Here is a 15,630-nt window from a genome sequence, read left to right as displayed (position 1 = left end):
GGGTTGTGAAATAAATTAAGCTTGTACATGTAGGTGATCACTAAGCTGGAAAAACAGTCTAAAAGAGGCTTCCCCCAAGTCCCTCTTTACCAAGTTCCCTTTCTCTGCACTGCTCCCATCCTTCAGTATTGCATGCACACATGCACACACACAAAACACAACTATCCTCCCTCCCCTGGACTGTAGCAGTAGCTCTGTGCAGCAAGCCCAGAGATGAGCATTGTTGTGATTTAGCTGAAATCCCAGTTAAGAATCAGTTTTGGTACCATGTTTTTAATAACATGCCACCTTTGACTGAAGAGGTTTATGAATTCAGTCTGCTTTGTTTAGCACAGGAGCAGTAAGTAACTTGCCATTTTATTTCAAACACCCATTATTTCTGCAAGAGAAAAAAAAAACCTGACACATTAAAAGTGTTCGAAGGGGAAGTGATGTGTTCAACAGCTGAGAGTTATATTTGGAAAATGATTAGGTTTTAGTATTAGGACATAAAATCAATAATGATTCTGTATTGTCTGAACGTAAGATAAAATCAATTTGCATTTCATAAAAATATCCTAATTCAACAACCATATAAAGGCATATTAGAATGCCTTAGAATCTCCTGAATTAAAAAGCAGATCAAAAGAAGCCTCCTCGATGCAAAAATACTATTTTTTTATTTATATTATAACTGATTTCCTGATCAACAAATGAAGTTAGCTCAAATTTATTATTTAAATGCAAGCAAATTGGATATTATTGAATTCTTTGTTTTGGATTGCATTTGTAAAATGTCCCAAGTGACTGGAAAGGACACAGTGACTTACTAATTACTTAGCTTAATTTAAGCTGCAACCTGAAGATTTATGCAATTTAAAAGATCTTAAGAACAAAAAAGCCAAACCTAATGAAGCAAAATATTGCCCTATTTTTCCTAAAGCCATGTAAGTACATTTCTTAGCATGGATAAATAAATGTCTCAAGCAACTTAATACATTTTTTCATTCAAAATTATTTCTAAGCTGAAATTAAATAGAAAATACATCTTAAAAGATTTTTTTTAAAGCAGGTTTGACTTTGAAGTTTAACTGGCTCTTTTCAACTCTTCGATATAGTGATATCACAAATTCTGAGAAAAGAACCAGATAAATCATAAGGAATTTCAACAGTAGTTTATCTGAAAAGACAGACAATTCTTTCTAATTTGTTAAACTGAGGTGCAATTACTCTGCTCAGTAACTGCATGTTTTTTCTGCTCTCCTAGAATCTTGGCCAGAACTTTATGCAGAACCTTTCAGGGAAAAGGTTTTTTTTTCTCCCTAACTTCAGATGCATATTAGACTAGACTAGACTAGAATATTTCAGTTGGAAGGGACCTACAATGATCATCTAGTCCAACTGCCTGACCACTTCAGGGCTGACCAAAAGTTAAAGCATGTTAATAAGGGCATTGTCCAAATGCCTCTTAAATACTGACAGGCATTGGGGCATCGACCACCTCTCTAGGAAGCCTGTTCCAGTGTTTGACCACCCTCTCTGTAAAGAAAGGCTTCCTAATGTCAAGTCTGAACCTCCTCTGACACAGCTTTGAACCGTTCCCATGCATCCTATCACTGGATACCAGGCAGAAGAGATGAGCACCTCCCTCTCTACTTCCCCTCCTCAGGAAGCTGTAGAGATCAATGAGATTCACAGCATTTTATTAATAAATCCAGGCCTTCCTGGCTCAGAAACAGAATAAGCTGTATTGGCTTCCTGATCTAGATGAGAAAATATATCCTCATTTCATGATTTTGTTGGCATATTAAAGGCTCGGGTGAACATTATTAACTGTCCAGGTTTGCCATCTTTGTCTGCCATTATTTTAAAATACTTTCCATTTATGAATCTGATCCACATTGAATACAACGCAATTTTAAAAAAAAACTGAACAGACTGTCGAGAACTGGGAAACATGTGCGAGTTTACCTCAAAAATTCTCTTATTTGGCAGTTGTTCCACATGCCAGTTAAAGGGATATTTCAGCTGGTTTGCAGCTTCAGGTCAGGATCAGACCTGTCAGTCACTGACAAATAAGGGAGCTCCCTATCTTGGAATTTCCCTTTATTTAAGGTAATTTTTGCAGCCAGAATAATTCTACTAATCTTTATTTTTTGCAAAATTACAGATTATTTTGGCTTTATTTTGGAAAAAAATACCCACACAAATTAAAAATCCCACAACTATTTCTCCAGCTATTGAAGATGAGGATAATTCATCCTGAAAAAAACACCCCAGATCTCTGTATGTCAGTATCCATGTGTATCAGAATACAGAGGCTCTCTTTGTTCCAAAGTGGTCCACATTTGGCTTTTATTATTCTCTATTGTATGTTTGCGTGGCAAGGTTTTGGTAGCGGGGGGCTACAGGGGTGGCTTCTGTGAGAAGCTGCCAGAAGCTTCCCCTGTGTCCAATAGAACCAATGACAGACAGCTCCAAGACGGACCCGCCGCTGGCCAAGGCTGAGCCAATCAGCGATGGTGGCAGCGCCTCTGTGATAACATATTTAAGAACAGGAAAAAAACACCAATCACTGCCCAATGGCAGCCGGAGAGAGGAGTGAGAATATGTGAGAGAAACAACTCTGCAGACACCAAGGTCAGTGAAGAAGGAGGGGGAGGAGGTGCTCCAGGCACCAGAGCAGAGATTCCCCTGCAGCCCCTGGTGAAGACCATGGTGAGGCAGGCTGTCCCCCTGCAGCCCGTGGAGGTTAATGGTGGAGCAGATATCCACCTGCAGCCTATGGAGGACCGACGCCGGAGCAGGTGGATGCCCAAAGGAGGCTGTGACCCTGTGGGAATCCTGCACTGGAGCAGGCTCCTGGAAGGACATGTGGACCTGTGGAGAGAGGAGCCCACACTGGAGTAGGTTTGCTGGCAGGACTTGTGACCCTGTGGGGGACCCATGCTGGAGCAGTCTGTTCCTGAAGGACTGCACCCCATTGTGGGAATAAATGAGATTGTGTTTTACTTTGACGAGATGCAGCTGTGCCCTTGAGGCTTGTTACAAACAAGTTTGTGAAACTTAGAGGCAGAAAAATAAGGATGAGATTGGATACATCCCTGAAAGAGGAATTCGCGTGCACCAACTTGAAGAACCAATAAGTAACGCTGAAGAGACGTGTGGACGCAAGACAGAAACCAATGAAATAAGTTTTGCTTGCTCATGAACACTAGATCATATTATAAAAGGGATAGATTGTAAAAATAAAGTGTCTTCGCTTGTCTTTGCCTAAACTCATACGCGGAGTCTGTGATTAATTGCCACAAATGGTGACCCCGACGTGATTCGGTCCTACAACGTGATTCGATCCTACGACGTGATTCGGTCCTAAGAACCGCGGACGAGAGAGTGGCCGGTGGCAAGCCCAGCTGAACTCTACTGCAGCGGACCAGAGAGCTGCTTGTGGACAGTTAATCGCCTCGGGAAAAAGTGAGCAGCTGGGGACGGGAAAATGGGGGCGCAAATCTCCTCGGAAGAAAAATCTATTTTGCGTATATTTTTGCGAATTCTTGCAAAAAGGGGCATAAATTATGATGAAGGAAAGGTTCGGTTGTTGTTAACTTGGTTGCGAAAAAAACGGGCAACAAGCGAACGCAGCGAACGCGTTCCAGGTGGAGACTTGGGAGGAGGCAGGAAAAGTGTTATGGGAAGCGGCCACCAGGGGGGACAGTAATGCCACAAGCGTTTTGACGACATGGCGTTTGCTGAAAGACACTTTAGAACAATTAGAGTCAGACCGAAAGGCTATGGTGGCTGCAGCCCCTGCTGCCACTCCGGAGCTAACCCCGCAGGGCACACCAGAAACACCGACATCGGGTTTGTCCTCCGACATGCCCTTGCTCGCGGGTGCTCGGGCTGCACAACCCTCCACACCACCACCCCCCCCGCGCTGCCGCTACCCTCTGCGCCGCTTTCTCCTTCACCTGCTCCTATGGCTTCAACACCTCTGCTAGACCTTCCGATCCCTGCAACCAGTACCCCTCCACTTCCCCGCCCGCCCCCGGCCCCTGCTGCGTCGGCACTCTTACCACCTTTCTCTACCGCTTCTAATGCCGATACTCCACAAACCCGTAATCAATTGCCTCCTTTTACACAGTTCCTGCTACGGGGAATATTTACAAATGAAATAGTACCATTTGATATATGCACGCTTACTAATCTTATATTGACCCCAACGCAAAAGGTGATCTTTGAAAGCACCTGGCGTACCGCCTGTCAAAACGCTACAATTATCAATATGCAGCGACAACAAGGCGACCCTTTACAAGGGGCAGGACTCCCACAGCTTATGGGGGATCCGCTGCTAAATCACCCAACGTTACAGGCACGGTTACGACCACAGATATTAGCACAAGGCAGAGACCTTGCTTTACAGGCATTACTAAGAGTGCCGGATGCCGGAAGAGCGACAAAATCATTTACATTAATAAAGCAAGGGACAGGAGAGGGATATATCTCATTCTTAGATCGTCTTAAAGAGGCTTTGGAAAAACAAGTCGAAAATGCAGAAGCAAGAGAGGTCCTACTCTTAAAATTAGCCTTTGAAAATGCGAATACGGACTGTAAAAAAGTGCTTTTGCCTCTAAAAAATCCCTCCTTAATGGACATGATAGAAGCTACCCAAAAGGTGGGGTCAATGTCCCATCATATGGAAACATTAGCTACAGCTTTTGCCTCCGCAATGAAAGTGCAGAAATCATGTTTCTTCTGTGGAAAAACTGGACATTTTAAAAGAGATTGCCCACAACTAAGAAAAAGAGATACGATGAGCTCTAAACAGATATGGACTTGAAATAGCCCCTGAAAAGGTGTAAAAAACTGAGCCTTGGAAATATCTGGGCTGGAAAATCTTGCAACAAACAATTGAACCTGCAAAAACAAAAAGGGGGAATGCCAGGAGCCACTCCAGCAGACAGACTAAGTAAAGCCGTGTATGTGTTAAACTACCTGAATATGTCTGAAAATAATATTCCTGTTATTATCTCTCATTTTCTGTCTCTTCAGTCAAAAGATTTAACAGCCACACCACAGAAGGCCCGAGTTTTTACAAAGTCGCTACAAACAGGCAATTGGGAAGGTCCTTTTGATCTACTAACCTGGGGCAGAGGGCATGCTTGTGTCTCAACAGATGTAGGACCTAAGTGGGTACCTGCAAGGTGCGTAAGACCGGCTCTTGCATCAGATAACAAGAACGAACAGCAGAAGACACTGAACTCTGAGAAGACTGATGGGGAATGACTTATTAGATAACTCCAAATTAATCCATAAAGCAATCAAAGATTTGAAGTTAGCAAATTATAAGTCAGTGATGGATTTGGTTGGCTGAATCATTTATTAGCAAGTTGGGGAACTGGCGGGTGGATAATGTCTCTAATCAAAATGGGTTTTTTCTTGTTACTAATATTTTGCACTATAATAATGATAGTTTCTTGTCTAGTGTCTTGGGTACAGAAAATGCTATAGAATATGATTAAACAAGCTTTTGTGATAGAAAAACAAAAAGGGGGAATTGTGGGAATAAATGAGATTGTGTTTTACTTTGACGAGATGCAGCTGTGCCCTTGAGGCTTGTTGCAAACAAGTTTGTGAAACTTAGAGGCAGAAAAATAAGGATAAGATTGGATACATCCCTGAAAGAGGAATTAGCGTGCACCAACTTGAAGAACCAATAAGTATCGCTGAAGAGACGCGTGGACGCAAGACAGAAACCAATGAAATAAGTTTTGCTTACTCGTGAACACTAGATCATATTATAAAAGGGATAGATTGTAAAAATAAAGTGTCTTCGCTTGTCTTTGCCTAAACTCATACGCGGAGTCCGTGATTAATTGCCACACCCCATGGAAGGGACCCACGCTGGAGTAGTTCGTGAAGAACTGTAGCCCGTGGGAAGGAGTCACTTTGGAGAAGCTCGTGGGGGACTGTCTGCCGTGGGAGGGACCCCACACTGGAGCAGGGGAAGAGTGTGAGGAGTCCTCCCCCGAGGAGGAAGGAGCAGCAGAGACAATCTGTGATGAACTGACCGCAACCCCCATTCCCCATCCCTCTGTGCTGCTTGGGGGAAGGAGGTAGAGAAAATCAGGAGTGAAGTTAAGCCTGAGAAGAAGGGAGTGGTGGGGGGAAGGTGTTTTAAGATTTAGTTTTTATTTTCTCATTCCCCTACTCTGATTTGATTGGCAATAAATTAAACTAATTTCCCCAAGTCGAGCCTGTTTTGCCCGTGACAGTAATTGGTGAGTGATCTCTCCCTGTCCTTATCTTGACCCACGAGCCTTTCATTATAATTTCTCTCCCCTGTCCAGCTGAGGAGGGGAGTGACAGAGCAGCTTTTATGGGCACCTGTTCAAATACAATCTACATGCGGGTCCTCTAGAAGGCAGGATTATACTGTAGTTATAGGGAAAAAAAGTCCTGGAATAAATTGCATCCTCTTGATATTTGTTTTATCAGGGACAGCAGCAGAGGGATGCTACTATTTACAGAAGGTATTGGTGGAAGAGCAGTAGGCCGTCCAGTTTTGGGAATGAGTAACTAGTAGCCCTTTGGCCATTTAGCTGATCACCAGGCCAATGACCCTGCAGTGTCCTATGGTCAGTGTTGCATGGCTGGGTTCTGGTGCTTAAAAGATGGAAGCAAGATTAAATAGAAATTAGCAAATTTTGTGTAATTAAACTAATTAGAGCTTATATTGATATTTCACCTGATCAAGGAAACAGCCTCTCTAAAGCAGCCCCTAAAACTCCCCATACCAGCTACTTTTTTACTGAGTAAGGTTCAGTTGGCCAAGTCCTTGAAAGACCAGGATGTTGCCTCTGAGATGTGTTCTGTGACCTTGTGGAAGTGGGAAAAGGGTAGACTTAAGTAGGGTTTATTATCAGATGCTTTTTCCCCTAGATACATTCAGAAGACATAGTGGAGCTCAGATAGCCTTCTGTATAGCAAGAGTGTCTGGGTCCTCTGGTCTGGTCTGGTCTGCTACACTCTGGTCTGTTTCTTCAGGATCACAGGGGGACTACACATGCTTTTCTCCCTTTAAAGTGGTAGTTAAAACATGGGCTCTGCCCCAGCCAGTGGACTGCTTATTGACTTCTTTCTAGTGTTCATGAAAGTGCTGATGATTTTATTGAAGAAGCCATTTTTTAGTCTGGTTAGAGACCTGGTTTTTGCTAAAATGGAGATTCTCTACTAATTCAATCTCATGCTCCATTAATCAGAGCAGTGATTCCTTAGCAAGAAAGGCATAAAAAGTGTTACCACTGCCACCTCTGTCTGCATTTGCAAGTTCTGAGTGGCAATAGCAGTTTAAACAGGTGAGTATTAAGTAATCAGGCCACCTCTGCAAGACATCCGCATTCAGAGCTCCCTGTTTCACTAATGTCTTCAAGTGTAAACCTGACAATTCTTCCAATACAACACTGATGATTTCTCTCATCTTTCAGCTGGCTTCTGTTCCCTTTTTTCTCTGTGTTGCAACTGTGCTGTTGGGTTTGTTTGTTTTGTGTTTTTTTTTTAAATTTCCATTATTTATTCTCCTTCCCTTTAAACTTGTTTTCCTGTCTCTCATCTGTTGTGCGATTTGGTATACTACTTATATAGAACTTGTTTAGCATAACTTGCTTAGCATCAGTAGCTAAATTTGCTGAAGCCTTAGGCTGCAACCTGTGAACTTTCACCTAGATATATTGAACTTTTACTTAGTCAAGTAAAAGAAGGCCCCATAGCCAGTTCAAGCCAGAAGATAAGGAAGCTACATTCATTAACAGAAGCTGCAACCTTAGAGATAAGAAAAGAAACGGTCCACCTAGACACAATGAAAGGACTCAATGAAGAATGGGAAGACCCTCAGACCCTAATATTACTACTGGTCTGAACTGTCACATGAGGGGTGGGGAATTTAGATTGTAAGAGTATAATTGCCCAGGGATTTCTTTGTTCGAGGTCCCTTTTTGGAGGCACCCAGCTTGAGCTGTAGCACTATTAATAAAAAGGATTTTATAGAAGAATCTCTTTTTGGCTTATTGATTCAGCAGAAACCTAGAGTCGAACCCTGTTATGGTGGCTGGCATGCTTAATTTCCATAACACATCACAGATCCTGCCCTATAATTCCTCATATTGGCTCATTCATCCTCACTGGCTCACTCATTCACTTCCCCTGCTCTTGCACATCCTCATCTCTCTGCTGGAAATCCCATAGGCAGGCTTCACAATGCATCTGTACTCTTCTGCCTTGGACTTTGTATCTTCCTGTCTAAATCACCTGCCTCTCCAGTTTACAGTCTTGAATGGCTTTTTCTAATCTTCTCATATCATCTCCTTGTTCTACTTTTTTCTCTCTATAGGACCATGATATTTCTTCCAAGAGATAATTGAAAAAATGTTACCAACTCCCACTCCTTTTGATTTGTTTGTTTTTCCTTTCTTACCATACAGCTGCTTTTTCTGCCTCTTTCAATGCCATAACTGCACCCACATTTGTCCTACTAATCTCTCATCTGAGCAGCCTTGCACTCATCCTGTATTTTATTCTTTTCCTTAGCTAATCTGGCTCCTCACTTTAAAATATATTTTAGTCTCTCTGATTTTAAAAACTTTCCACCTCCCCCTTTTCTGCCCTTGTTTCTGTTACTTTCCATCTCAACTCACTGAATGAAACTCCCTTCAGTTGCTTTGTGAGGTTTACTACTTTGGGCATAGGGACTCACGTTGTACCTTCTCCTGGGGATAATATCTGACTGTATTAGTCTCTTGGTTGTCATCTTATGCTTTGATTTTAAGTAAGTTGTTTGTGGCAGAGCCCATCTTTTCATCTTGGGTTTGCAAAGACTTGAGCACGACTGGGTTCCCTTCCTCAGCTGGAGCTCAGAGCTGCTGCAGCAGCGTAAATGATAAATAAGGGCAGAATGATGAATTCAGTACTTTAGCATTGCTATCCACTGTCTGTCTTTGATCACGACACTCCATATTTGACTAAATCTTGAAGTTTTGTTTTTGTTTTTGTTTTTGTTTTTGTTTCATCTGCTGCTACTGAAGTGGAATGTATTATTGTAAGCACACTATTTGAGAGTAATGGAAATGCCAGAAATCTTTATGTTATATTCCTTCCAAATATAAGATGCATGCCTTTTGCTTTCTGTTTTGCTTTATAAAGTGAAATATTGAGGTTGGTAACTCAAATACTGAAGAATCAGGGGACTCTAGGTTAAACTCTTATGCACAGTTAATTCATCTGCATTACCTGAATGATGTGTATGTTTTTGTTTTATGCTCATGAATAAGAAACATGCGATACTTAAAATTAAGCATTTATATAGATGCAAAAGGGAAACAGGACAATTTGGGAGTAATCTAAAATTTGTGTGATACTTCCCCTGACAACTCTTCCAGTCTCCACCTCGTTTACGAATGTCCTGAACCAGAGTGGTTTCTCTATTTTAATAATCTTCAGTGGGTTTCATTTCCATGAGCACATCCAGTTTCTTAAACTCTCTATATAAAGAGCTTTGTGGTATTTTTTCTTTATTTTTTTCTTCACTACTTTATCTTTTTAAACTTTCCCCTCTTCCATTCCTTGGTTTTCCTTTACTTCATTTCTGTGATATAATCAAGCTTATTATAATTAGGCTTACTGATATATGATTAATATTCCATGGTTAAAACAACTTGCCTTTTATATTTTCTAATGTGCTCCCATCCTAAACAGTGGCAGGAATATTTACCTTCTTAGTACAACAGCTTCTCTGTGACAGGAGAAATCTATCCAGATGTGAGGTCCAATAAATTTAATATGCAGATGTGTTTTAAGAAAATTTTGAAAGGAAGAATAGATACAAATAATCTCCCCAGGGAAGTGGTTGACTCCACTACACTGAACACGTTTAAGACTCAGCTGGACAGGGTGCTGGGCTATCTCGTCTAGACTGTGCTCTTGCCTAGAAAGGTTGAACCAGATGATCCTTGAGGTCCTTCCAATCTGGTATTCTATGATTCTATGATTCAAATATCCAAAGAAGAAAGTGTGCTCAGTGTTTCGGTAATTAAATTGTTTATCCAATTTATTGCCATGTGCTGAAATATTACCCAGAATTCTAGGAAATGCAGAAGTGGATTATGAGTTCAAGAATGGAGCACTAATTGAATTCTTAATTGAAATGACTCATCTAAGCAATGCAGTGACCTGGATTGCCCCCCTTTCCAAATGGTATCGCACAGGTGCGACACTAAAAGCTTGAGTCTTGTACATCTAAAAGAAAGGTTATATGTCAAAGGAAGATTTGCTGGATGGGGGTCACCATTTGTAAGTGAAATGCATTTTTCCTTACAACAACGCAAGATGGATTGGTCTTTTCCTCACTCATTCTGTCTCAACCAAAATTGGTCACACTGGGCACAAAGCTTACTAAGTACTTCAATCTACAGGGCTTAACTGAGGTATGGACCTTACATAAAATCTCTATATAATTACGAATTTTGCTCATCTTGACACTTACATAGGAAGAGAGCTATAATTAGATGGACTAATCAACATTTCTAAAAATTATATGTAAGCTGAGAATAGGAGTGTCCAATTATAATGATTGCAAGTTAAACATCAGGTGAAATTTTGCTCATTATTATGATAATCGTTTTCCTTTGTTGTGCATACTGACTCTGTTATTTTTAAAAGAAAATATTTATTGGGTTTTGCCTCATTAAAAACAGCATTTATATTAATGCTGGATTTTTAATGCTTTGGACTTCCTCATTTACTAGGGAACTGTTACAAGCCTGGTCCTTTATTTTAGTGGTTTATAATTGAACCATAAACAACTATTTGGCAGTGAAATTTGGAGCAGATTAAGCAAACAAAAAAAATAGTTATTCTTGATTTCTACTACTTACAAGCGACTGGAAGCTAGGATATTTAACATGGTTTTAGTGTCTTACAAATAAACAGAGATTTGCATCTGACTTCCACTACCCATGCAATCTGGCGTCCACACATATTTGCAAAGTATGATCCATTAGCAGAAAATACACACATCACAGAAGAAGAGTCAGCTCCAGTGAGAGGACAGAATAACTTTTCAAAGACCTTTTGTTAAAATTTTGCCACTTAGTTAAAAGGGTATTTGAAATAATTTTTGCCTCTCTTGAATTTATTGAATTTATTAATTTCTGCCAGCTGGTAAATCTTTTCTCTAAAAACCTAAAAGTACCTAGTACAAATAAATGGAATATTTTTCTTAAGAACATCAAGAAGCAGAAATTGAGTTTGTATCGCTTGTCTTGAAAATAACTTAATAGCCAAGAAATCAGAGTTCTCTTTAGTGTTTTGATACACCAGTATCAGTTGTCTTCAGTATTCTGTCAAAGCTAATACAGTGCATAAACACATCAAGTACACCCTCATGATATCCTTACTTTCAGGAAACTGCAGAAACAAACACAAGTTTGATTAAAGGAATAAACAAACAACAATTATCCACAACTTCAATAGCATGATTATTGTCTTTGATTCTTAAAAGAAATTTCTTGTGGCTGGAAAACTCTTAACCCAATGATAGGAAAGGACAAAAGATAGGCTAAAAGTATTTTATAATGTACTTACATATCACTGGCAATGGAGGAGTTCCTGGACATGGACTTTGGAGAAAGGTCATAGTCGCTGTCTGACCGGTAAAGGAAAGACTCCCTACGTTGACTGTGGACAAAATTTGCTTGAAGAATTAGCCCTGATCCAGGGCTCATCATGGGATCCAAGGGACTTCGTCCGGATGATGTACCATTGTCTACATCAAAACTGCAAAAAGATAGGAGAAAAAGATTTATGCCATTGACATCAGAATTTTGAAGGTAATAAACAGTCTTCTGACAAATTTATCACTAGGTAATTGCTTCTTGATAATAATGGGGAAATCAAGACCTGGTTAAGTCCACTGCAAAGCCAGAAACAAGGTACACATGAAATATACTTTAAAATTGCTGATAACCAAAAAGAACAAATCTGAAGGAAAAGAAATTTGGTAGAGAAAAACCCCCACTACTAGCAATACAGTAAGCCATGTGCTTTTCTGCATGCAAAGTATCCATGAGCTCTGTATCTGAAGAAACATGATGTTTCATTTTCTTCCTCAGGTCCCATCTCTCCTGAGCTGGACGCTCATTATCCTGTCTCCCACTGGAAGGCAGTTGAGCACTCTTTTGCTATTGAGTACCCAACCCTAATATTTCATTACTACCCAAATACTTCAAGAATGTATTTTGTCTTATCTCAATAAACAAAGCACTGGAATGGGATTAACGTGTATGTGTGTGCTTGGGCACGTTTGTATGCATTAGAGAGAGTTGCTATTTTACAGCCGGAACAAAGAAATGAGTTCTACACTCACTACCAAGCAGAGCGAGTTCTGTGGCCATTCTTGTCTTATGTCTTTGAACTACACAGTTTAGAACCAGCACTTCTAGCTATTGTATTTGGTACTGAGTGATGAAGAAGTTTATCATTCCTAGGGAGCACTGCCATCATGAGAGGCTGAAGGGGGGCAGGGAGAGAGAGATGCTCTTTCACATAGTCTGTGATGATTCCACAAAGGGCTTTGAAAATCAGTGCAAAGACTTTGAATGAGAGTCCACAATCAATTAGAAACTAATGCAGGGTGAGCAGTGCTAGGATGTGCTCATGGCAACCTGTGTTGCTTAGCAGCCTGATAGCTGTATATTGTACCATATGGAGTCCTTTTGGAGCATGTGGCTCAGTTTCTAGACTTAATGTGCTGTGGTATGCAATCTCAGAGGTCACAAATGTGTGGATTAGCAAGATTATGTCTGCATCTGATAGGATGGAGCACATTTTATCCAGCCAGAAGTGGAAGATTACCTTTGTTTCCCTGGTTCTTTGTGTCTCTAAAACCAGAGATCAATTTTAGTTTTACAGCATAGTAGAAAAGGTGTGTATGAGACCTTGGCTTATAACTACTTGGGCTCATTTGTCATACTAATGGGAACTTAAATAATGCTGCTAAAGCATTTAGGAATGAGGGATGAACAGAGGATCTATCACATGATTTTTAAAATATGGATAAGTGTCAGCATGATAATATGTATTTGTAACGAATATATCTAAAGTACTCATTTTGAAAACAGTGTTCACATGAAGGACACTGAAGAGCAAATATTCAGTACATGTCAGCTGTTGATTAGACTTCAACCTGGCACAGGTGTCACAGCAGGTACATGCTACTCTCTGCACTAGCTTGTTTCTTGCTGTTACATACCACTGACCTGAGGTTGCAGTGTCAGCAGCTGTAATGTTTCACTGAAGTGGCGGCATTCCCATGGCCTTTTCCTTTCTTAAATTAACTAATCAAAGAAACATATATTGCCTATTTTGACAGAGATGTGCATTGCCTGGCAGAGAACGGACCTTGCTTTCATGTTTTATTTCATTGTTTTATCGTTACTTTTCACATATTCCTGGAATTGCAAGCTTTCTGCTGCACTCAGTCTATATTATTTATATATTCACCTTTCACAGTTTGAATGTAGGAAAGCAGAATATTTTTTTCCAAAAAACTATTCAGAAAATGGTATTAAACAAATAAACTTCAAGAGAGATTTTCAGAACAATTCACTGTCAGTAAATCCTAACACATACACTTCTTCCCAAACTTGATTTTTTTATTATGCCTGAGTACTTTTTCTGTATCCTCAAATGTGCTGCTATGTGGCATTATCAATCTCAAGCTAACAAAGCTTAATCTGTAAGACAGCAAATAAGAGTTCTGCCACCAGCCTGCTGGGTGATCTTGGACAACACAAAGCTCCTCTCTGCATTTCATTTTCCCTATTCATTGGATCTTTGTGATCATTGTGACATCTGCTCACAAAAAATATTGAAAAAAATATTGGAAAGGGCAAGATAGTATGAATACTAGAGTAAAACATCATTTGCATCTTATAGTGCCATAAGTTAATAACCATATTACCATTACTACTAGCATGAGTATTATTGTTCACTAGTAATAAATGTCTTTTGAATTCTATTTCCTGAGTATTCCAGGAGCACAAAATACTCACAATGCCAATAAAGGTTTTGGAACATTTGTGGGCTCCTCATATCCAAATATCCTAACACTTCTATTTAATTGCCTAAATAAACCATGTTTTTTCTTTAAACAGCTGCAAGAAAACTCCTAAACAATACACAGTCTGCATGTTTTGTTTTTCTGTTGAGGGCAGGAGGGCAGACCTTTCATGCAATTTTAGGTAAAGCAAGAGATGATTGTTTACTCCTATGCTCAATAAGACTAACTTCTGCAATGGCAGTATCATTTCAACTATATATAAGCTTGTCTGAAAGCTCTAAAGCAAAAGTTAAAAGTGGGATATAAATAAATGAAGGTAAAGGTAATTTCTTTAAGAGTGGACTTAATTATTCAACTGAATAAAAGGTATTTTATTGGATTAAAGGAACATATGGTTTTGTTTGCAGATTTGTTTTTATTTTCTTCACTCACCTTTTGTGGACATGATATGAATATTTTGTTTCCAGTCTTATTTCTCCCAGTCAGAAACTAAGGCAGGCTTCTATGAATTATTTCATTGTCAGATTATAAATTAGTGATATTTTTTAAAATTTAAAAGTCTATTGGAAAAAATTGCAGGTTGGTTAGCTGTGAGTGGCTTGCACCACCAGATAACTACAAGTATGTGCAAGACTTGCACATAGCTGTTGTGACAGGACTTTTATCCTGTGATACTGTGTTGTGTCCACTAGATGGGTGTCAAAAGTAATGAAAGGGATCCAAATATATCAGCTAGGATTTGGCTCATACTGCTCAACGAAAATGTCTTTTATGTAAATAAAAGAAAAAAAATGTTCAGTGCTACAGTCAAAGAGAGAGTGTGAATACAGCACTGTTTTGCCAGAAACATATGTTGATATAAAAAAGTTTCAAAAATGCTACAGTAGTTGTGTCTTGTTTAGCTCTTACTGATACATTTGCTAACACTTTCAGATACAAAAGGTTCTAGAAATCTAACTGAAAAGTGTGTTATTACACTTAAAATCAAACAAATTGTTTCCTTGGCTGAATCACAAGTCTTATTTGCAAGAAATGGAGCTGCTGATCACACTGCATTGAATGAACAGAGAATCAGAATCAGAATCAGTTGTTTATTTTTTCTTGCTGCATACACTGAAAAAAAATTAAAAGTTTAAGATACAAATGGAATAGACTCTTTATTTTGCCTGGGCAGAAATTGCAGAAAGTCAGCTGTGGTTGCTTCATATTTATCTTTTCACTCCTGTTAAGTTTTAAGCCACAGCAAGAATATGCTGTGAATTAAAAAGTGCATGCTCAGTGACAAACTAAAAGTTATTCTCTCCCTAGCATGTTCCTCGGCCTCCTTGCACTTTTGGTGGGGGCTGCTCTTTGGAAAGGAAGGAAGAGCATGGAAGTTGTTACTGAAGGCACCAGAACTGTTTTGCCACCATTTCAGAGGCAGAAAGTGACCATTTAAAGACAGAATTTTCCACCACTGTTTTGCAGCCAGCTTTGGGAACTTTGCATGACATACGCAAAGCAAAGCTGCTTTTAGTGACAGGAGCATTTGGCACAGCATG

The 15,630-nt window shown here is 39.8% G+C and overlaps 1 protein-coding gene across 1 annotated transcript in view; it reads right to left on the bottom strand.

Annotated features, from left to right (window-relative positions):
• Positions 1-15,630, bottom strand: part of LOC104011386 (3',5'-cyclic-AMP phosphodiesterase 4D) — a 407,679-nt gene that overhangs the window by 160,552 nt on the left and 231,497 nt on the right. The window contains exon 2 of the mRNA XM_087762403.1: positions 11,614-11,805. Coding sequence (XP_087618529.1) covers positions 11,614-11,805 — 192 coding nt within the window. The remainder of the gene's footprint in view (positions 1-11,613; positions 11,806-15,630) is intronic.

Source organism: Nipponia nippon, unplaced genomic scaffold (genome assembly GCF_047370975.1).
Source record: "Nipponia nippon isolate SJK-2023a ecotype South Korea unplaced genomic scaffold, ASM4737097v1 scaffold_26, whole genome shotgun sequence".
Classification (NCBI taxonomy): domain Eukaryota; kingdom Metazoa; phylum Chordata; class Aves; order Pelecaniformes; family Threskiornithidae; genus Nipponia; species Nipponia nippon.
This window is presented reverse-complemented; position numbering and strand designations above follow the sequence as displayed.